This window comes from Pecten maximus, chromosome 1 (genome assembly GCF_902652985.1).
Source record: "Pecten maximus chromosome 1, xPecMax1.1, whole genome shotgun sequence".
Classification (NCBI taxonomy): domain Eukaryota; kingdom Metazoa; phylum Mollusca; class Bivalvia; order Pectinida; family Pectinidae; genus Pecten; species Pecten maximus.
The window spans coordinates 17,257,749-17,280,589 of record NC_047015.1 but is presented as its reverse complement, the minus strand read 5'-3'; the positions used below and the strand labels follow the sequence as shown (position 1 = coordinate 17,280,589).

Below are 22,841 nucleotides of genomic sequence, written 5' to 3'. Positions count from 1 at the left end.
TTCGAAACCTACGTGGGGCAGTTGCCAGGTACTGACCTGTAGGCCGGTGGTTTTTCTCCGGGTACTCCGGCTTTCCTCCACCTCCAAAACCTGGCACGTCCTTAAATGACCATGGCTGTTAATAGGACGTTAAACGAAAACAAAGTGTGGCATTACTTTTGTACAGTTAAAAATGAAATTTTTTTTTTTCATTTTTTGAAATGTTTTCCATATTATGGACTTAACTGGTTTCTCTATTCTTGAGGTTAAAGTTTTGTAATGGCTCTCTATTCACGTAATAATGGTATTAGGATGCTGCTTTTTAATTGTGAGTTTTAATGAATCAATATATACATGTAACCTACTGGCATCTCGATTGGAATGAATGAACAGTGCAATTCCATCTTACATTTCATTTTGGCTAAACTTTTTTACTCAAATTTGGCTAAAGTTTTAACTTTAGGGCGCTGGTAGGGGACATGTATTGGTTTAGCAATACTCACAGAATGCTTGTTTTAAAGTGCATTAACTCTATAAGTTACTGTTGAATAATTCCTATTTTTGAACTTGTTCAAGGTCTTGTCAATATATGGTGACATAAAAAGTTTCATCAAACTTGATTGACATTTACTAAAGTTATCATGTTCATAAGTTAATTGTTGACAACCAGACAGACGATGCTGGACACCGGGGTATGGCATAAGCTGACCTTGGTCCTTTGGACCAAGTTAGCTACAAATCATAATAAAACACAAAGTTTTTTCATATTATTATTTTTTATTACCTAGTATGTTCTCAACTCATTCAAAGTCACACAAATAACAAATAACCAAGACATTGATGCCTTACATCCAACCATAATTGTTAAAATTGTTCTTCAAAACAGTATATAAAATATTCAAAATCACAAGATTTTCTGAACTAATGTATTTAATCAAAACACTTAAAACATTAGTTCACAATAAATACATCAACATTGTCAGGACATAACCCAAATCACACATCATATCATGGCGAATATACTAGAACATACATCCTTGTAATAAATTATTTTCTCAAATGATTTCTGTTTATAGACTTGCATGGTCTGATTTTCTTTTTGAATTTTCTGCCCTGAAGGGATCTAATTGTCCACCTATCCTATGACCCTAATCCTAACTTATATTGTTTTCCTTCTCAACTATGAAACATGCATACACGTTTAAATCCATTTTTCTGTATTTGCAATTGTCTTTTCAAAATAAGAATATCATTGAAACTATCGAATAGAATATTAATACAAAAAAGAACATTCTTCAATAGATATGAAAAAGCAGTCTTAAAAAATGCATGCGTCAAATTTTAAGCTCAATATGTGGAATGCACAATATAAGGACCCATTGTGAACATAATGTCCAGCCCACCTCATTTTTTTATGAAAATCCAATCAGTAATCTCGCAATAAATGGCAGTAACAAGAGTTTTGAGAATGAGGGAGTAGGAAGCTATTGAAACTTCCACCATCTGATGGTTGCCCTAAAAAGACAGAAGTGTGCTTATATTCCTGATCAAGACCTAAGTCATAATTGAAATTGGTTGTCATGTTGTATTCTTACCAATGACAAAAACATGATGATACAATGATATTGGGAATTTATGGTAGGAAAATTGTACTCATAGGATTATCACTGATCAACTTTTACACAGCATTTATATACTTGTTATGAATAACACCTTCATAGGAAAATGATTTAATTCCCCTTTAATAGTTATCATTCTAGACATCAGTCTATGAATGTATATCGAATGAAAACAATTTTTGGCAAATTATAAATATTAATTTTGAAATCCAAAAATCAGCCTTCTGTCAGCAAAAGTAAGAGATATATATTTTATGTTGCCATGATATATAAACTGAAATTCTGAATCTTTTTCACAATTATCACAAAACAATTTATATACTAATCTTCTTGCTGGTACCATGGAAACGCCCCTCTGTGAAAGGCGAAAATGATCAATGTACCACCAAACTACTAGAAATTTATAAAATCTAAAGTGCACTTTTAGGGATATTACACACTAATTGCAAAATTTCTGCCAGTTCTGTATCTGTTAAGAACAATTCAGACTTCAAGACTATTGTCTGAATACAAATATCTTTGTTGTGGTCCGTTTGGACTTGCAAGTTAAATTGGTGGCAATACCCCACAGCCAGTATGAAATTCCACTGACTACATATATACTGTAATGGAGAGTAGAACTGAAGTCATACTGGATCATAGATATTGCATACAATACATGTATACGTGTGTAAAAGCTGTTCACCTATACTTTTTGCTTTGTTAAGCTTATTTCCTGTCTATTTTATAAAATAATTTACACATACTGTACATATACTATATAGCTAATGCAACGCTTATCTGTTTTATGATGAAATCCTGGTCAAGCAAAAGTTTGTCAATCGATCTAGGTAGATCAATAAAAAATCAAATAACATATGTTTACAGGGTAAATTAAGGTATGCATTTTCTATAAGAACAAATACTTTGTGCAGTTTTTATAAAAAAAAACAACTTTATATGAAATTCAAACTTGTGTGGAATATTCCCTGAAGTACTAATGACAACATCATATATCACCAATATCAGCTCTCTGAACCTGAAGGCCATATGGTGTCCATTTATGTTTCACAATTCAAACACATTTCTTAACAAAAAGTCATTGGACTCTACATTCAAGCATTCCTTGAAGTCTTCACCAAGGTACTAGATCCATCCTAAATGCATCTTGAAGGAGAAACTGATGAATCTACAGAAACTGCAGTACAACAAGCTTGCTGGGTATGCTAAAGCAATGCACGTCCCCTACCAGTCTCCACTAAAAATAGTAACATTGACCTTGAACTTCTGAAACTTTAACTTGATCTGTTGCTACTCGTACTGAAGTTCCATACCAAATTTCACCAACATAATTTGAAGCACGGTGGAGAAAAGTGTGGAAATCAGTGGATGCTCCAACAGACGGACGGACAGACAAACCGACGGGAAGGAAACATCTAGTTCCCTGTCTCACTGGTAGGGGACTAATAAAGAAGTGGCCGAGAGAAGTTGTGTAACATGTGATATGGCAGTGGTATGACTGACCGTTCATTATTGTGGAATGAAATGTTGCTCACTTGATCCTCCCCTGATCACTATAACTTGGTAAAATAAATGTTTGACCAGCATAGGCACATTTACCATTTGTAACAGTATTTACCACATGGCACATTCTGAATACCACATGTCGCTGTGTGTATTTACCGAGTGTCACCGTGTGTTTACCACATGTAACCATGTGTATTTACCGAGCGTCACTGTGTGTATTTACCGAGTGTCACTGTGTATTTACCACATGTAACCGTGTGTATTTTCCATGTGTCGCTCTGAATTTACCACGTCACATTCTGAATACCACGTGTCACTGTGTGTATTTGTCACATGTAACCATGTGTATTTACCGAGTGTCACTGTGTGTATTTACCACATGTCACATTCTGAATACCATGTGTCACTGTGTGTATTTACCACATTTCACATTCTGAATACCACGTGTCACTGTGTGTATTTGTCACATGTAACCATGTGTATTTACCGAGTGTCACTGTGTGTATTTACCGAGTGTCACCATGTGTTTACCACATGTAACCGTGTGTATTTTCCATGTGTCACCCTGAATTTACCACATGTCACATTCTGAACACCACGTGTCACTGTGTGTATTTACCACATTTCACTGTGTATTTACCGAGTGTCACTGTGTGTATATACCACATGTAACCGTGTGTATATACCACATGTAACTCATACACCGTAACATTTATCATACTACTGAAGTCCTATTCTTCCCACAGTGGATTAACTTTAGTTGGTCCAGCTAATGAGCGGTATCTTCTTTTTCCACCACCAAAGTTATATCCTCGATCTGCAAGACAAGAACAAGAGATACTTCAACACTTCTACAAGGATAGAAAAGTACCCATCTAACAAAACAAAACCAGAGGGTCCTTTACTTGGGTACACCTGGCTCTGAATGGTCAATGTAAGCTGTCAATTATATTTTAGGATATAATTAGTACACTTACTTGCAACAACAAAAAAGGAAAAAGTATCAATTTAAATAGATATATAAACGTGAGCCACATTTTGTGACCTGTCCAGAATTTTAGAAAACTGTTCACAGTAAAATGATAATTTGTTTGGTCAATGACTGGACATGTAATACATGTAGCTATTTATTCCCCTAAGATGTTGACAAAAATTGTTTTCATTGGACAGAGTGATCTCTATGTGACAGAATGTAAAAACATCCAATACCGTGAGCCACTTTGATGGAATAATTTTATAATTTTTGTGTTGAAATCCTTTGGTATCTTTATGATAGAAAAAAAATATTTGCGCAAAATCCTAAGATGCCTGCTGCTGAGTTTCAAATCAACAGAAAATATATAGTAGGCTAATATTTGTTAATTCATATGAAGTGATTGCTGAATCTTTAAATTGTCCAAATAGTTTCCACTTTGTAATCTCAGGATTGTTCTAGCAATTATACAAAAAAACAAACACAAAAACACAAAATAATTCCACTGCGCCTATACAGCAATACGTCCCATGCAGAAGGGTGACCTTTGACCCTTTAACCATGACCAATGTGATCAGGTCAAAAAACCTGATGGTATAATGCTTATATTTTATGAGTAAACACTAAACCAAATCTGTTATTGGGCTTCCCAAGATTTGTCACGGATTCAGAACGGGGAGAGATGGAGTTCTACCCATTATGGCAGAGGCATAAAAACTTAATATCCCAATATATGGTAATCATTTTCAGTAAGAGTTACTTCCCTTGATCTTAGGTCAGAAAATGTTCACCTTGCTATATTTTTTGAGTCTTCACATTTTAATTGTCTTCAAATTGTATGCGAGACAATTCAATTTCCATTTACCTGCTTTTATCAATTCATACAGCTGAGGTGGAACTTTCTTTTTGTGTTGCTTGAACATAGCTACCAGTGCTTTCAGAACGCTAAAATCTTCTGTTGTTACTAAAGAGAAAGCTTTTCCTTTCCTGCCCCCTCTTGCAGTCCTCCCTATTCGGTGAACGTAGGATTCTGCGTCAGAAGGCATGTCATAATTGACGACATTTGAAATATCTGCAACATCTGCAACATAAAATTACAATGTATACTGCCCCTTTATGCCATATTGTTTAAAAAATCACCTCACATTGTATAAAACTATACCTAACACTAGAATTAGGGAGCGAGTTCACCAACTGGAATCTATATTGCAATACATGTATACCGATATTTCAACAAAAACAAAAACATTGAAAGTTTGGATAAGGTTTTGCATTGTAGAAAGCATTGAAATCAAATTATTATTATCATGAATATTTGACTACAGCAAATAATAGTTAACCCCACAGCAACCCTGAAACAAAATATTAGAAACCTAGTAAATTATGTAAGTTTACTGATGCCTTTCAACACTTGCACCAAAAAACTCAACATTGGATTAGACAAAAAAGTTCAAGTCCAAGATCTTTACAAAAAAAAAAAAAAAGATTTCTTTCTTAAAAATTATTCATTCCGACAACACTTGTACCAAAAACTTAACATTGAGAAAACAACCACTATAAATGCAGATGCCTACGCCGGGATGACAAAATAAGCTCCCCTCTCTTTGAGAGGTGAACTAACAAGAGCTGTTGGAGAACAGCATAGCTCATCTCGCAAATGTTTGTCAATAAATAATTAAAATATATTAATTGGAATGGTTTCGCAAATTGCATTAATAATATTTATATTGTTTACTTGATCAGATTATGTTTTGTGAATTCATGCATTTGGGAGACAAGCTATGCTGTTGTAGATTAAATGAAGATATTAAACACAAATGTAATTGCTTTTGGACATATTTCTTCAATTTTTGACAACATATCCTAATGAGAGTTGTCTCCCTTGAAAAATGTGACCGGTATAAATTGTCTATTGTGACGTTTTCATATTGTTTTATATTCAGTTTCACCCCAAGAAAGGATAGTGTAACTCCATAGGGACTCTTTTACCAAATATCAGCACCCTAGTACAATCATAAAGTAATGTGTTAAAAAGCTTTCAACATTTGCACGAAAATTTAAAAAAAAAAAGTTTTTTCCTCAAAAAAATATTTCAGTTTAACTCAGGAAAGGGATAGTTCAACCCCCAAAGGGAACCTAATACCATGTATAACTATGCCTTTCAACACTCACAATATAAAGTTAACACAAAGTCCAAAGATTTAAAAACAAAAACAAAAAAACACAGATTTAAAAAGAAAAAATCCAATTTTTACTCCAGGAAGGGATTGTCTTACTCCATAGGGACTCTATTGCCAAATATAAGCACCCTTGTAAAATTATATAGTGATGTATTAAAACCTTTCAACACTCGCACCAAAAACTTAACGCACAAATATTCAAAGTCCAAAAATTTGAAAAATTCTGGTTTTTTCCCAAAAAAATCTTTAAGTTTAACTCTGGCAGGGGATAGTCTAACCCCAGAGGGACTTTATTGCCAATTATCAGCACCCTAGTACAATTATAAAGTGATGTATTAATACCTTTCAACACTCGCACCAAAAACTTAACGCAAAAATTTAACGCAGAAATATTCTAAGTCCAAAAATTTGAAAATTCTGGTTTTTTCCCAAAAAAATCTTTTAGTTTAACTCTGGCAGGGGATAGTCTAACCCCAGAGGGACTCTATTGCCAATTATCAGCATCCTAGTACAATTATGAAGTGGTGTATTATTACCTTTCAACACTTGCACCAAAAACTTAACGCAGAAATATTCTAAGTCCAAAAATTTGAAAATTCTGGTTTTTTCCAAAAAAAATCTTTTAGTTTAACTCTGGCAGGGGATAGTCTAACCCCAGAGGGACTCTATTGCCAATTATCAGCACCCTAGTACAATTATGAAGTGGTGTATTAATACCTTTCAACACTTGCACCAAAAACTTAACGCAGAAATATTCTAAGTCCAAAAATTTGAAAATTCTGGTTTTTTCCCCAAAAAATCTTTTAGTTTAACTCTGGCAGGGGATAGTCTAACCCCAGAGGGACTCTATTGCCAGTTATCAGCACCCTAGTACAATTATGAAGTGGTGTATTAATATCTTTCAACACTTGCACCAAAAACTTAACGCAAAAATTTTCTAAGTCCAAAAATTTTCAAAAATCTGTTTTTTTTCCAAAAAATCTTTTAGTTTAACTCCGGCAGGGGATAGTTTGATCCCCACAGGGACCATATTACCATAAATTACTATGCCTTTCAACACTTGCACCAAAAAGTTAACATTTGGAAAACCAACGCCGACGCCGACGCCGGAGTGACGACATAAGCTCTCACTCTTCTTCGAAGAGACGAGCTAAAAACAGTATCAAATCTTAAGAAATTTTGATCTCTTAATCATCACTTGAACACAATTTTGATCATTACATTCATATTATAAAGTTAAGTTTTAAATGTTAAAAATATAAAATATTATATTAATAGCATACTGTAGCTTTCAACTCAGATTACAAAATGTCCAAACCACTGGCATCATGTCAAAGGTCACTCACCTATTCCTCTAGATGCAATATCGGTAGCAATCAGCAGTATTTTCTTCCTTCGTCTGAATACTGTAGGCAAAACAAACATGTTATTTTTTGTAAGACCATTTACCATTTATTTGAGAAATTTTAGCTCTGCACTGCTGTATGGCAACCATAAAAATAAATTTTCATTAAAATACATATATCATATACCATTTCCAACCCCCTAACCCCAATTTTTTCAAGTGTATAATGTCTTCCCATCAATAATCTTACTTCTAAGTTTGAATTAATCTCATAAATCTATGAATAACTATCCTGGGAAAGCACAGTGGCATTGAATATAAAGATCAAGTTTCAGTTTGAGCCAATTTACATATTTGACCCCGCTTACCTTGAATATCCTTACTTTTGTGAAAAATAACCTGCATATCACATACCATATTGCTCAAATAAACAAATCACATGCTGGACAAAAGGTTATTGCAACAATGGAATTCTATGAACTACTTACAATTGCAACAATGGAGTTTTATTAATAATTAAAAGTCATTTCAGTATTATAGGGTAAATCATTGAACGGCTACACTGCTTTACAATGGTATGAAAGATAACCCCCTGGTGGTAATTACATCTATATCAGACAGGCCTAGAACATGTAAATGTTAACTTACAATCCATAATTTGATCCCGTTGTGCCTGATTTTTATCCCCATGCAAAGCAAATGAAGGAATTCTGAAAAAGAAGAGATGAACAGGATGTATTGATATGAGAGGAAAGCATTGGTTTTTAAATTGCCTTTTTCCCATGATTTCATTATTATTACTAATGATTAGTAACTTGGTACAGCATATAGATCAATATCAACTACACCCCTTCACCCTCAACACATGAACATAATTTTTCCAATAAGAATTTCTTAATCAATTTTTTTTCTTAATTTCCAAACAAATGACAATTTTACATGTTAATGAATAATAGACACTAACACATGACGTGACAGGAAAAGTGAAGCCTTTATTATTTTGATAATGTCTCATTACTGTTATATTTATCATGATAAAGAAAGCATGTTAGATAAGAATCCAAAACAAAATCTGGAAAATAACATGCCTGAAACAGTAAATGATTATAAAGAACACAGACATATCAAAGAAAATTAACATACCCTTGCCTCATTAGGCTCTCAGAGAGTTCATCTGCTGTCTTTTTTCGTTGTGTGAACACAAGTGTTTTACATTCATCTGGATAACTGGTAGCAATATCCCCCAGCAAAGTACAGAGTCTGAAACAAGTTCTCACAATTCTTACATTCTTTGTGATAGTCATAGTTTAAAATATTACAAGGCAATTCACACACGATCAGAAATATGATTAAGTATGTGGGATGCATTATTTAGTGTTTGAAAATAATATGTCGCCTAAATCTTCTGTATGTACTTCAATATGTGAGAATTTGAGGAAAAATAAAATTGTTTGAAGGATATTGATTGAACGACATTGAATCATTTATAGTGACAATGACCCCATTTTACCCGAGAATGCTGTGATAACCACTCCTTCTATAAAATGGTATACTTGTGAACAAGTGTATGACATCAAATGTATATGACAATAAATAAGTACAGTGAGGATATCTAATGTTCTATTTATAGTAACACTGACCAGTTTATACAACAAATGACTATGGCACTCCTCCTACAAGATTGGATTAGATAGTTGTAAAACAAGTCCATTACTTTTAATGATTATACGTGTAAATGTACTGAAACTCAAAGCTTTGTTGAATTACGTTCTGATCAAACATGGTCATTTGTGTATTCCCCACAAGCTTTTAATTTGCTGATTGCTTTCAAATCTGACTCAGGTTAGCTAAAACATGGCACAATGATAAATTCAAGCTATTTACTTTGAGAATTTGTCCTTTTCTGTAGCCAATATAAATGATTCTGATATGTTTGGGTTGGTCATCAGATCCATACTTCCAATGCGAATCTGTACTGGTTTGCTAAGGTAAGCTGCAGCTAAATGTTGTATTTCTCTCGGCCATGTGGCACTCCACATGAGCATTTGTCGGTTAGGCTATCCAAACAGAAAAAAAGTCAGTATTATTTATAGGTAGTAGAACTCATGAGTCATGTTGTATTTTTGTTTTTAAATATTCCATTTTAAAAGTTTTATTGAATTGTATTTAAACTATAATAAACTTAAAATAGGTACATCTAATGTAAAATTTCATTGTTACTGTCGTTTTCTACTTCAACAGGTTTTAGGCAGATAAGGTTTCCAACAATTTACCAACAAGTACATTGTATTTAATAGAGGTATGGCATACCTTGGTCTGTTTTGACCTAATATTAAAATCAGGAAAAAACTGCTTTGGAAAGTTGAGAACAATTTACTTTCACAAATTCCAATCAGACCCTACATAACATACCTTTACATATCTGAGAATTTGTCTGATCTGAACCTCAAATCCCATATCCAGCATTCTGTCAGCTTCATCAAGCACCACATAAGAACACTTTTTAAGGCTGACTACTCCTCTGGACAGGTAATCATTCAATCTACCCGGTGTTGCAATACAAATATCTGCACCTGAAAAACATTTAACAAGATGTGATAGAAAAACATGGTACAAGGCCACCCAGGAATGCTGAAGCTCTTGTGTATCACAAAATGACCTGTCTAAGCTAATTTGGTTTCAGAATTTACCAGCTTACATTTAACTTAATGAACACGATAACTTCACCCCTGGGCAATAACACTGACATGCAAGTTGCATGTTGTTCAAGCTTTGTTTTGTTTTGCCAGCACAATATATCAGTCCTTACTTTCTCATCCAATTTCTTTTTCAATCATTGGCAGCTACCTTATATAGTAGTTTCCTTCAAATTCATGAATTTTGAAAAAAAAAAAATATATAAAAATATTAATTTAAACGAGGAACATTTATGCCCCAGCTCCAGCATTGACAGTGGAGATAAACCTAAAATTGTCCAAATCTAAAAATGTCTGAATTAAACAAAGAATCATTTTAAACATTCTTTAATATTGGATTCACAGTATTGATGTTTATCCCTAAAAGAACTAGCATACTAAATATACCAGCATCCTATCTCTACCGATGAATGCATGACATATTCTGTAAAACTCCTCAACCAGAACCTTTGAATGATTTAATGTAAAGTCAAAAACATGTCAAAATTTGAAAAGATGATTTCTAATATGACAGCACACTGCTGATGTTTAACCCCAAACAAGCTTTAAATTTTGTGCAAAATATCTCCGACATTCAATCACAATGAATGAATGTATGGTTTACCAAAATCCTAGTGGGTGTGGCCCAAAATGTTAGTGCAAAATATCTATTAAAATTCAAAAAGAAATGTATTTAACATCCCATATCGACTGACAAATCACTGATCATGATGTATAACCCAAACAGAACATTCACACCAAATATCAGCATCCTATCACTTTGAGCACATGACAAAATTCCTAACATTTTTAATGAAATCTGTGGCAGAGGGATGAGCCTAGGAGTAACCTTTTATTAATGACCAAGTGAAAGCCATTAAATATAGATAGATGATCATGATGTACCACAATAATAAGTAAACAAGTACCTCTTAATTCTGAAAGTTGATTTTTCATACCACTTCCTCCAAAAGCACAGCCACAGTGGATACCATAGTCCCTCCCAACTTCACTCACAACTTTCTTAACTTGTTGTGTTAGCTCTCTAGTTGGTGTCATCACAAGAACCTAAAACACAGGTATAAAGAACAATGCAATCAACAGGTAAGGCATAGGTATAAAGAACAATGCAATCAACATGTAAGGCACAGGTATAAAGAACAATGTAATCAACAGGTAAGGCACAGGCATAAAGAACAATGTAATCAACAGGTAAGGCACAGGTATAAAGAACAATGTAATCAACAGGTAAGGCACAGGTATAAAGAGCAATGTAATCAACAGGTAAGGCACAGGCATAAAGAACAATGTAATCAACAGGTAAGGCCAAGGTATAAAGAACAATGTAATCAACAGGTAAAGTACAGGCATAAAGAACAATGTAATCAACAGGTAAGGCCAAGGTACAATAGGTATAATCTACTGACACTTTGCGACAAAATTTCAATATCATCATTTGTACATGCCTCGGAGTAGGTATCGGGTATACAAAACACACAGAAAAGACTGACAGGATAGAAAAGTTTTCTGAAATAATGGAGTCAAGTACAAGTTTACTACAGTAGTAATATTCTGTTGTGGGAACAATCATATCATGTTAAACAATACTTAAATTCAGCAATGTATTGTATGATCTGGTATTAATAGGAATCAAAGTTTCTGTAAAATTCTGCAGACAGACTAAAGTTTTAATTCAGGATTTAACACTTCAGATCAAGTTTAAAACAGATTTGTTCAAGGTAGTACCCATTGCCGTCATCTCTGGTTTCTGATCCACCCTAAAATAACATTTTTTTCTGGACTATCTGGGACCATTCCTGGTGAGTTTCAACTTAACCCCACTGGTAGATCTTTGTAAGTCTAAAATGTATCAGTCTTTGTCAGAAAAGAAGCTGTAAAATATGTATATATTGTTTCATTTAAAGTGAATACTTACAGTTGGTTCAATGTTATAGGACCGTGAAGCCAGCTTACTTCTCTTCTTCATTATATGTAAAATGGCAGGCAAAACAAACTGCAAATAAAAATGTTCTAAACATAATCTACAAGATCATCAAAAGCATATATGCAAATATGACTGTCACATGACAAAAGGTGACGGAAATCAGGGTCAACAATATCATGTCACCAATATTCTCGATTTGCAAACTCTTAAAAATAACATGCGATATGAAGAGTACATTATCCCTGTAATAATGTAAGCCACTCTTTCTCAACATCAATTTTACCATTATATTAGCTCTATTTTGCCTTATATTCCAAAGTTGCAGAGAAAATATAGAGAGCTTCCTAACGTCCCTTGGATTTCAATGGTGAATTCAGAGATTTATCAAAGCTTAAGATGCAATTTAATTTTCCCTTGTAATTCTGTGTAAGAATCAACAAAGCATTTTGTTATATATATAGAACTTTTGTATTAACAAATACCTACTCCTAGGGTCTTTCCAGAGCCTGTCTGGGCTATTCCTACCATGTCTTTGCCCGACATGGCAATAGGCCAAGTCACTGACTGGATAGGAAAAGGTTCTGTCCATCCGCTTTCTTTGCTTCGTCTTTGAAATTTATCTGCAAATAATAAACACGAGCATATTATCACAAAACAGTATGAAGTTCAATAGGAATGTAGTCATTATCAGCCAATAAGAATATAAATATACTTATTTAGCAATATCCCTTCAAAATTACCAAATTACATTCTTTTCCGGTTATTATCTGTTTTGTTTGCATTAAAACTGCAAATATAATATGTGTATAGCCTAATGCTTAAGGCCTTGATCGTCAGACTACAAGACCTAGTACCGGAAACATTAACTTACCCATGTTTGTTAATTCATCAAAAGACAAAATAGGCTTGAGGTCATTCGAACCAATCACTGTGATCTTGTTTTCTGTATAAAAATTCTGTATATCTTCCTGTAAATACAGATATAAACAAAGTGACCCCAGGCTCACATCCCATGATAAAACAAAAGCATATGACAACAACAACATATTTACTTATTTAATAACAGTTATATTGGGCCAAAAACAAACGTCAAGTGATGGATCTACAAAGCTCAATACATGAGTATACTATTATTTCAAAGATAGTGACACTCAATATTGGTACCATCACATGTCTATCTGACATTTTCTTTGGCCCTTCATATTCCTAGAAATGGATGCTTTTTCTTCAGAAATAGCTTAAAGTCAAAGTCAGCTGATCAAAGCTACATACCTTGCTTTTAAGTTTTGCGATATTATGTTTGAAAGGGAAAAATGATCAACAAGCACATTGAATATTGCTAAGACAATACAGGCTATCTATCGGTAGATTTAGAAAGATTGTACCCTTTAATTTGGTGTTAATTTGAAAAAAAAAGTATATGATTAACTTGTAACTGATTTTAATGTAATGATATAAGAAATTGCAATGGTAGAATTTTGACTGAGGAATTACATAAAATGAAAGTGAGATTTTCTTAGAATATTGACATTGACCTTGACCCAACAACCCTCAAACTTGAACTCATTCAATATATTTTGGTCCTTTATAAGAGTCTAAAAGTCTGACTAAAATCCTTCAAGAAATGAAGCTAGTAGAGGGCTTTCCAAAGCAAGTGCAATCAAAGTGTTGTGAATCAGAAGGGAGATCATAATTGATAATAAAATTAATAATAAATTTTATTTACTGAGGATAGATGTTCAGTAAATGATTATCAATTATAAACAGAATAATCAATTTTTTTTTATTCTATGAAATTTATTTAATGTGGATATATAATATTACATATTATAAAATACAATGCCTTAGATATGTTTAAATAGGTTACATAATGGAAATAGTTATTTCTGATTAATACATATACAGGTACCATGAATTTGGTCCTTGCATTTGAAGGGTGTTTGCTATCATATCAAAACTTCAAATAAATAAACAACTTTATTACAATCCTCCTAGCTCCTAATAAATAGGTGATATAAGTAAAATTACCAGATTGTGCCAACTGCAATCAAGCTTATTATAATTATTACTTTTAAGTTTTTCATCACAATCAATTGACTTTGTCTTCGACTTGAGAACATCACTAGTTATGTTTACTAGTAGAGCAGTTTGACATGTATATGAAATCGACACTAATCGTTAGAACTTACTTCTGTTCGATCAGCAGTCTTTGCATCTTCATCGTACACATCTTTTTTGAGATTTGGATCATAGGCTGGAGTATCAACAGGTACACTACTGTCAAAGCCAAAATCATCACTAACTTTTGGTTTGAAACCTGGGTTTTGACCCACAAATTTATGTTTAGTGTATTGACTGTACACCTCTTTATCATCAGTCCATCTATTGAATCCAGCTCTGGGTTTACGATCCTCATTCCAGTTTATAGATCTAGTTAATGGTTCATCATTTATGATATCTGCTTTGTAGTGTTGTCTTTTTGTTGTATCATGCGTAACATCCTCCAATCTTATATCGTCTTCATCTTCAACCCTTTTTACATCAGCTTCACTACTCAACAAACAGGTACTACTGTGGAAACTACAACATAAACAAATGTTAAATCATTATACAATGAAATATCATTTATATATATATATATATATAGCTCTTGTTCATTACTTGAGAGAAGTTATTGTCATTTAAAAAAAAAAAAAAAAAAAAACACTGCAAGACAGGACAATCTATAAACTTTGTCAGAGTGAGACATTAGGTAGTTTTCAATTTTTGATTAATTTCTATTTCTTTGGTTTTTATCCTGAAAAAGGTGATTTAAATTTCAGACACTCTAAAATCAGCTAAAAACGAAAACTGTTCAAATAAGCTGTATATTATAAGTAAAAGCTATATCTATAATCAGGTTTGAAAACCACAACAAAATAAATATTTGCATGTGTGTGTAAGACATCCTCCATTTTTAATGGCGCCAGTACTTGCTATGTTAGTAGTGCCAGTTTTCCTTATATATAGTGCTCCAGACTTTTAGAAAGGACACTAAATAAGCCAGTAATTCTATTGGAGAAGTATTTGACTACTATATATCATCACTCTTTCCTGACATGTCCAGTGAACCCTGGTGATATAAAGTGACTTCCATAATGATAGTAAACCGGACCATGTGATAAACAGCAAGGTAACTAGCTTGTGTTAAGATACATGTACTCCTATACGTATATGATCATGAGGTCTTAATTATTCCACCTGATTATATTGGTGGATATTATGACCTCATATTGGATCAGCGTGGGTTTCTTGTAGCTGCCAGTGTCCCGATTCAGGGGCGCTAAAAAAATGTGTCATAAACCATCTAAAACGATAATTTATGTTAACAACTATGTGCACACTTACTTAACTTGTTGATGAATTTGAAGTATCAATTCATTTATGCACACACTTGGACACCTCTTAAATATAATTAAATCCACACAAATTCATTTACAACATTTTGCATTCAAATTCTGGGTCACTTAAATGACATTGCGTTTTCGGTTAGTAAAGAATATGGAATGCAAATGAAATATGACATTTTCAACTCCCAATTTGGATAAACTGGAAATAACCCAGAGAGGTCACAATAAACAAGAATGACGATATATATAAGTGGGACCTACGCTAAAACGACAAGAAAGGATAATAATCACTGGTTTTGGATACAGATATCGACACAAGTTTTGTAACTGTGTGTTTTTATCTAATAGCTTGATATAGAATTAGGTGTAAATTAAATCACATGGTGTGAAATGCAAGTTTTGATAACTTTTATAACAACTTTAATTAGGTGTGTCACAGCAACAAGTCCTACATGCGGTGGTAATTAGAGGCTACACGACAGCCTGTTAAAAGTTTCCTGTCGTGTTAACCTCTAATATTACTGGAGTAGTGTTAAGACAGCAACGTTACTTTATCACAGCACGCATACGTACATGTGCCATTATATTAAACACAAGTGAGGACTGCATTTAACTTAAAAACTGAGAGCTTCTCGACACAGGTGCCCGGGTAATACTAGTAATTATATATAGTAGAGGGTGTGTTATAATCATTTATACATATTTAATATTTGAACCCGGCCGGGCACTACCACAGGCGTTTGAAGTTCTGACTGTAAACTGAGATATAATACCATATAAAAAACAAGGGTGTCTTTTTTATAGTAAATACCCTTATTTTTATATGGTATTATATCTCAGTTTACAGCCAGAACTTCAAACGCCTGTGGCACTACTCTCCTCGATTCCGACTGCAGGGGTCCGATAGAAAATAGAAAGACGCACGATATAACGTTATTCCCCGTTATCTGTTTTAGCCCAGTATGTTGAATAAAAGAAATCGGATGTTTCTTCATTCATTATTTACATATGATTAATTCATTTTACCGCTGTTTTTCATTCTACTGTCATACACTCAGCTGACAGTCGATGCCCAAGGCCCGTTACTGTCGTCAACTGTGTAAAGCTTATGCAACAGTACAGTAGCATATATTATTGCGCCCGTTTTGGACATTACACGATGGTACTGTGTTAAAGTAGGATTTATTTATAATGATAAATATTCTAAATACCTTCTCAGCGGCTTAAACGGCGATCTTACTCTCATAAGGGCATTGATCACACGTGCTGCCATTTCGGTGTCCTTGGTTAAACCGTACTAACCATATCCGGTAATAAATGACATGCGTAGTGGACATATCTCTACCGACAATACTTTATCGGTTATACATGCCTGATATAGTGTGATTCCTACGGTACTTTGGCAACCTCTTGTCATCTTAATAGTTTTTATATGAAAGATATACTTACTTATAGTTACTTATAGTTGTTTTCCAGTACAGGAATTATGATTCCTCTTCACCGGACTCAATGGTAGTTATAATATTATTGCTGTCACTTCTTATCCTAATGTTTGTAATTGTAGCCCTGTAGTATAGTATAAATCTTGGTCTTTCCATAGTAGACTATAGTCTGTCTAACCTATTCTTAAATGTGTTGGTGTTTGGAGAACTCGTTACTTCTTCGGGCAGGTTATTCCACACTTTCCATACTCTGTGAGAGAAGAAGTTCCTTCTGTGACTTGTTTTGGCTCTTTGTGGATATATATTTTTTGAGTTTGTCCTAGAACTACTCCTCTCAGCAAAGCTGTCCCAAGGCGTAAGGATATTATTGGTGTCTTGATCATATATGCCACTCAGTATCTTGTAAGTTTCAATCATATCATCTCTAATCCTGCGGAATGAGAAGGTTGGCAAGTGGAGTTCCTTTAATCGCTCCTCATAAGTTAGGTTCTTCAATCCTGGTACTTGTTTAGTTGCACTCCCTCAATTCTCTCGATGTCCTTTATTTTCACTGGTGACCACACTGAACTGGCAAAGTCTAGATGATCTCTAACTAATGATTTATATACATTGTATAGGTATAAATGATTTTCTGTCCATAAAGTTGAAAGTTCTTCTAATTATGGCGAACATAAAATTGGCCTTGTTCACTTTCTCATTTATATGGTCATCGAATGTGAGTCCACTGTTATACCAATATCCTTTTCACTAGCTGTTTTTGATAGTTCTGTGTTGTTTAAAGAGTATGAAGGTTCCTGTTCTGAAGGTTTGCCTACATGCATGTATTTACATTTCTGGGGGTGTACCTCTAGCAGCCATTCACTACTCCATTTCTCCAAGTTCTTCAAGTCCTGTTGCAACGTGATTTTATCTTCATCTGTGTCAATAACCTAAAAGATTTTAGTATCGTCGGCAAATAAAAATACTGATGATTTTACAATATCAGGTAGGTCATTCACGAAGATCACGAACATTATCGGGCCCAGAACCGATCCTTGCGGAATTCCAGACAACACATGATAGTTACCCGTTGTTTCCTTGATTTGAGGAAGCCACTTATCCAATCCGCTATCTGCTTGGAAAACTTGTATGCCTTTAACTTATCCAGGAGCCTATTGTGAGGGACTGTATCAAACGCCTTCTTGTAGTCGAGGTAGATACAATTTATAAATAATCCTCTATCTATCGCCTCTGTCCATTTGTCCAGTACTTCAAGCATTTGCAGAGATATAGATCTTCCGGGTAAAAACCCGAATTGTTGCGTTGAAAACATGTTGGTGCTCATATATGACATTATGTGATCTCTTACTATTGTTTCCATAGATTTGCATATAATAGATGTCAGACTCACCGGTCTGTAGTTTTCTGCCTCACCTTTGTCACATTTTTTGTATATTGCACTGATTTGAGCCCTTTTCCAATCATCAGGTAAGTGTCCAGTGTTTAGAGATTGGTTGAAGATTGTTGTAAGTGGTGATGCTATTGATGTTGCTATTTCTTTCATTACTCTCGGATGTAGATTGTCGATACCAGGGGACTTGTCTATCTTAATATTTTTCAGTACTTTTGTCACTTGTTCTTCCTTTATTTCTAACTTTGTCATCTCTACCTTCACTTCCTTTTGCTCCAATTCAGGTACATAGCCTTCCCCCTATTCTACAAAGACCAGATACAAGATATCAATGATGAAAAATATTAAAATGTTTTATCTGTAACAGAAAGGGAGTTAGTGCCCAAGCTCTATCGTGGATCGACTTGCTGGTACGAAAGATCACAAATTTATCGAAAGATTAATAGTAAATGTCCGCCAAAGTAAGACATTGTCCACAACCAAATACCAATCTACCGGTCTCGGCACGTAGTTTGTGGCACACGTGTACTCTGTTCAGAAACGCAGAGATGGAGATGGCATAATCCCTTATATAATTAATTACTGGCGTGTCCCAAAGGGTATCGATCCTCCCATGGATATCCTCTGGTGAGGGCACGGCCCTCTAGTGCACGGGAGTACGTCCCATGCCAAACAAGAGTACCACAGGACGGAACAACATACGCCCATCCTATGCCATACATGAGTACTGTTGGGCGAAACAATATACGCCCGTCCCATACTAAACAAGAGTACTATAGGGAGGAACAATATGCGCATATTCCATTAAAGAGTACTGCTGTGCGTAACGATGCCTCCATCCCATGCCAAACAAGAGTACTACAGGGCGGAACAGTACATGCTCGTCCAATGCTAAACAAGTGTACCAGTGGATGAAGCAATATTTGCCCATTCCATGCCAAACAAGAGTACCACACGGAGGAACAGTATATGCTCGCCCCATGCTCAATCTAATCCAAATCAAATGTACATAAGTATATGATTTTAATTAGATTGGTCCCATGCTAAACAAGAGCACCACAGGGCGGAACAATATACACGCCCGTCCCATGCCAAAATATTATTGTATCGGGTGGATACATATTGAAAAGCAAAAGTTCCATGAACTATGTGTGCCTATGATATCTACATTTCTTGTGTTGTAGCTATGATATCTACATCTCTTGTGTTGTAGCTATGATATCTACATCTCTTGTGTTGTAGCTATGATATCTACATCTCTTGTGTTGTAGCTATGATATCTACATCTCTTGTATTGTAGCTATGATATCTACATTTCTTGTGCTGTGGCTATGGTATCTACATTTCTTGTGTTGTAGCTATGATATCTACATTTCTTGTGTTGTAGCTATGATATCTACATTTGTTGTTTTGTGGCTATGATATCTACATCTGTTGTGTTGTAGCTATGATATCTACATTTCTTGTTTTGTAGCTATGATATCTACATCTCTTGTGTTGTAGCTATGATATCTACATCTCTTGTGTTGTAGCTATGATATCTACATCTCTTGTGTTGTAGCTATGATATCTACATCTCTTGTGTTGTAGCTATGATATCTACATTTCTTGTTTTGTAGCTATGATATCTACATCTCTTGTGTTGTAGCTATGATATCTACATCTCTTGTGTTGTAGCTATGATATCTACATCTCTTGTGTTGTAGTTATGATATCTACATCTCTTGTGTTGTAGCTATGATATCTACATCTCTTGTGTTGTGGCTATGATATCTACATCTCTTGTGTTGTAGCTATGATATCTACATCTCTTGTGTTGTAGCTATGATATCTACATCTCTTGTTTTGTGGTTATGATATCTACATCTCTTGTGCTGTAGCTATGATATCTATATTTCATTTGTCTGGACAAACAGATTCGGTATCGAAACAACTTCTACAGCTTTACAACCCCATTACCTTGGAGAAGTTCAAACCTATACAAACTATTGGAGATGGAAACTGCCTTTACCGTGCTGTTTCAAGGTTGTTGTATGGGACAGAAAGACATCACATTGAACTTCGTCTAAGGACAACTTTGGAGATTTTGCTTTATCCTGAATACTACGACAAAGCTTCAGAAAACTACAAGAACCAAATTCAGGATGTGTATGTTGTCACAAGTGACTACGCAGATTTGATCAGGACAGCTGCAAAATACAGCAGTTATGCAGAACTTCTACATATATATGCACTGTCGGCGGCACCAGGAGTAGTACTTTATTCTTTTTTCCCACCTACGGATATCTGCAATAACTATTCCAGAGCATTCACAAGGAAAGTAACTGGAAGATGTGCAAAGCCTTTTCCATCTGGATATCCTGTGATTATGTGGACGCAAACCTTTGTTCCTTCTAGATCATCAAATTTCAAGCCGAATCACTTCATTCCACTACAACCCCATTGCAAGGAAACAGATATAGAACATATTGTGTCTGAAGATGATTGTGATGCAGATGATATGCTTGAAGCCATTCTACATGAACACCCATTGAGGTATGACAGTGAATGCCATGAGAAGGAGGCCACAATTTTATCAAGCAACGGCAATGTTAGTTCTGGAGAAGACAGTATAAACTCTGACAGTCAGGATCCAGATGACGATGTGCCTGTTTGTAAAATAGAAGGTCCATGGATGGGTCATCTTCCAAATAACAGTTTTATGACTTCAAAGGATATCATCACACATCTCACAAAGTCGTCAGATTCATTACCAAACATTCCTTTTGGACATAAAAACAATGGGTTTTTTTTTTGTATTCAACAATGCCAAAAACTCAGAGAGAAGGGATAAAGGGGAGCGCAGCCATTTCTGGGTGATTGTGGTGCATGGACAAGTGTGTCTGGATCATCTCCAAAGTCATATTTCGTCCAAAGTGGCACAAAGTTGGTTAGCATTCAACATCGAAATGGACTGCATTGCAAAGAGACTAAGGTAAAGGGGAAGAGAACCTTCATACCTCTGGATCCACAACCTGACCAGGAAGATGTCATCATACTGCAGCGGGCTTATTCAACATTAAAGGGCTGCCCAACATACAGGAGAAGAATTTCCTGGCTAGAATCTGCACCTGCATGGGTTTCAACAAATCAGGCAAACCTTGGAGTTGCAGAATACCCGGGGAAGTATCCTGGAAGAACTTTACATGGAAATGCCAAGTCTTCTTCTATACCATACCTACGGAGCAAACCAGAGCTCCTCGCTCAGATAGAAAAACTGGCAATGAACCATGGACCTAGAAACACTTATGACAGAATGCACCATACAAGTGATGATCCTACTCTTCAAGCAAGGTCCATGGATCAGGTAAAAAATACAAGGAAAAAAATCCATGCAAAGAGGAAAGAAACAGACAGTATTTGCCAAGGGAACTTCGCTGACAATGTTGTGAACCTGTGTGCCATGGTACAAGATCATCCATTTATACAATCTGTGAACATTAGTAAAGCCAAAGTACCATCTGTTATATGCTACACCACAGAACAACTGCAGGATATTCGTCGCTTTTGTGCCAAACCTGATGGAGAAATATGGAGTTTGACAAGACTTTCAATCTTGGGGATGTGTATGTGACAACAAGTGTGTTTAAAAATACTTCTGTAAAAATACTGGAGACCGTCCAATCTTTTTAGGGCCTGTTTTTTTACACGGAAATTCAGACTTTGAAACCTATTCTACATTCTTTTCTAAACTTGCGTCCAATTTTACAAACGAAGAACTTTCTCACATTATCATCGATACTGATGATGAGTTAGCTTTGAGAAAAGCCATAAGAAGGAACTTCAATCCTGGATATAACACAGTTTGTATACGCCACCTGAAAAACAACACAAAGGACTTCTTATCTAGAAGCATTCCAACATCTGCTGGAACGAGGAAAGACATCATTGGTGCAATCTTCGGTCAAAATGGCATGACCAGTGCTGAAGACAATGATGTTCTCAATTATAGAGTAGAGGCAGCCCTGACAAATTGGTCTGAAGAAGTGCCAGGGTTTATACCCTATTTCAAAGACAGATTGCTACCAGGTGTGTGTCCCTCAGCAGGTGAGAGATGTCATCAACAATTGGACAAACAATAATTGCGAGTCGATCAACCATGTTCTGAAGGTAAAAACAGACTGGAAACAACTTAAACTAACAGAACTTGTGCTGAAGATCTTTGAACATGTAGATGCCAAATACAAAGACCTGAAGAGGGCGCTGTATAATGAAGGGTCCTTCAGTCTGACAGACCAATTTTCACATCACCTGGTTAATGCCGATGTCTGGTTTCAAAAAACTCAAGATGGAAGAAATTCAGCCTTCTACAGGTTCATTAGAAACAAGGGAAATCGAAGGAGGACAGGAGACAACAAG

At 35.0% G+C, this 22,841-nt stretch overlaps 1 protein-coding gene across 1 annotated transcript; it reads right to left on the bottom strand.

The window, feature by feature from the left end:
• Positions 1–736: 736 nt before the first annotated feature.
• LOC117326535 (ATP-dependent RNA helicase dbp2-like) lies at positions 737–16,907 on the bottom strand. The gene is made up of 13 exons (XM_033883294.1): positions 16,823–16,907; positions 14,412–14,802; positions 13,094–13,190; positions 12,709–12,842; positions 12,214–12,291; positions 11,207–11,345; positions 10,015–10,175; positions 9,487–9,659; positions 8,746–8,862; positions 8,251–8,312; positions 7,604–7,663; positions 4,943–5,158; positions 737–3,921 (listed from the first exon to the last, which is right to left on the bottom strand). The coding sequence occupies exons 1-13, from the start codon at positions 16,882–16,884 to the stop codon at positions 3,836–3,838; spliced, it is 1,776 nt and encodes a 591-aa protein (XP_033739185.1). The 5' UTR covers positions 16,885–16,907; the 3' UTR covers positions 737–3,835.
• Between the last annotated feature and the right edge of the window lie 5,934 nt (positions 16,908–22,841).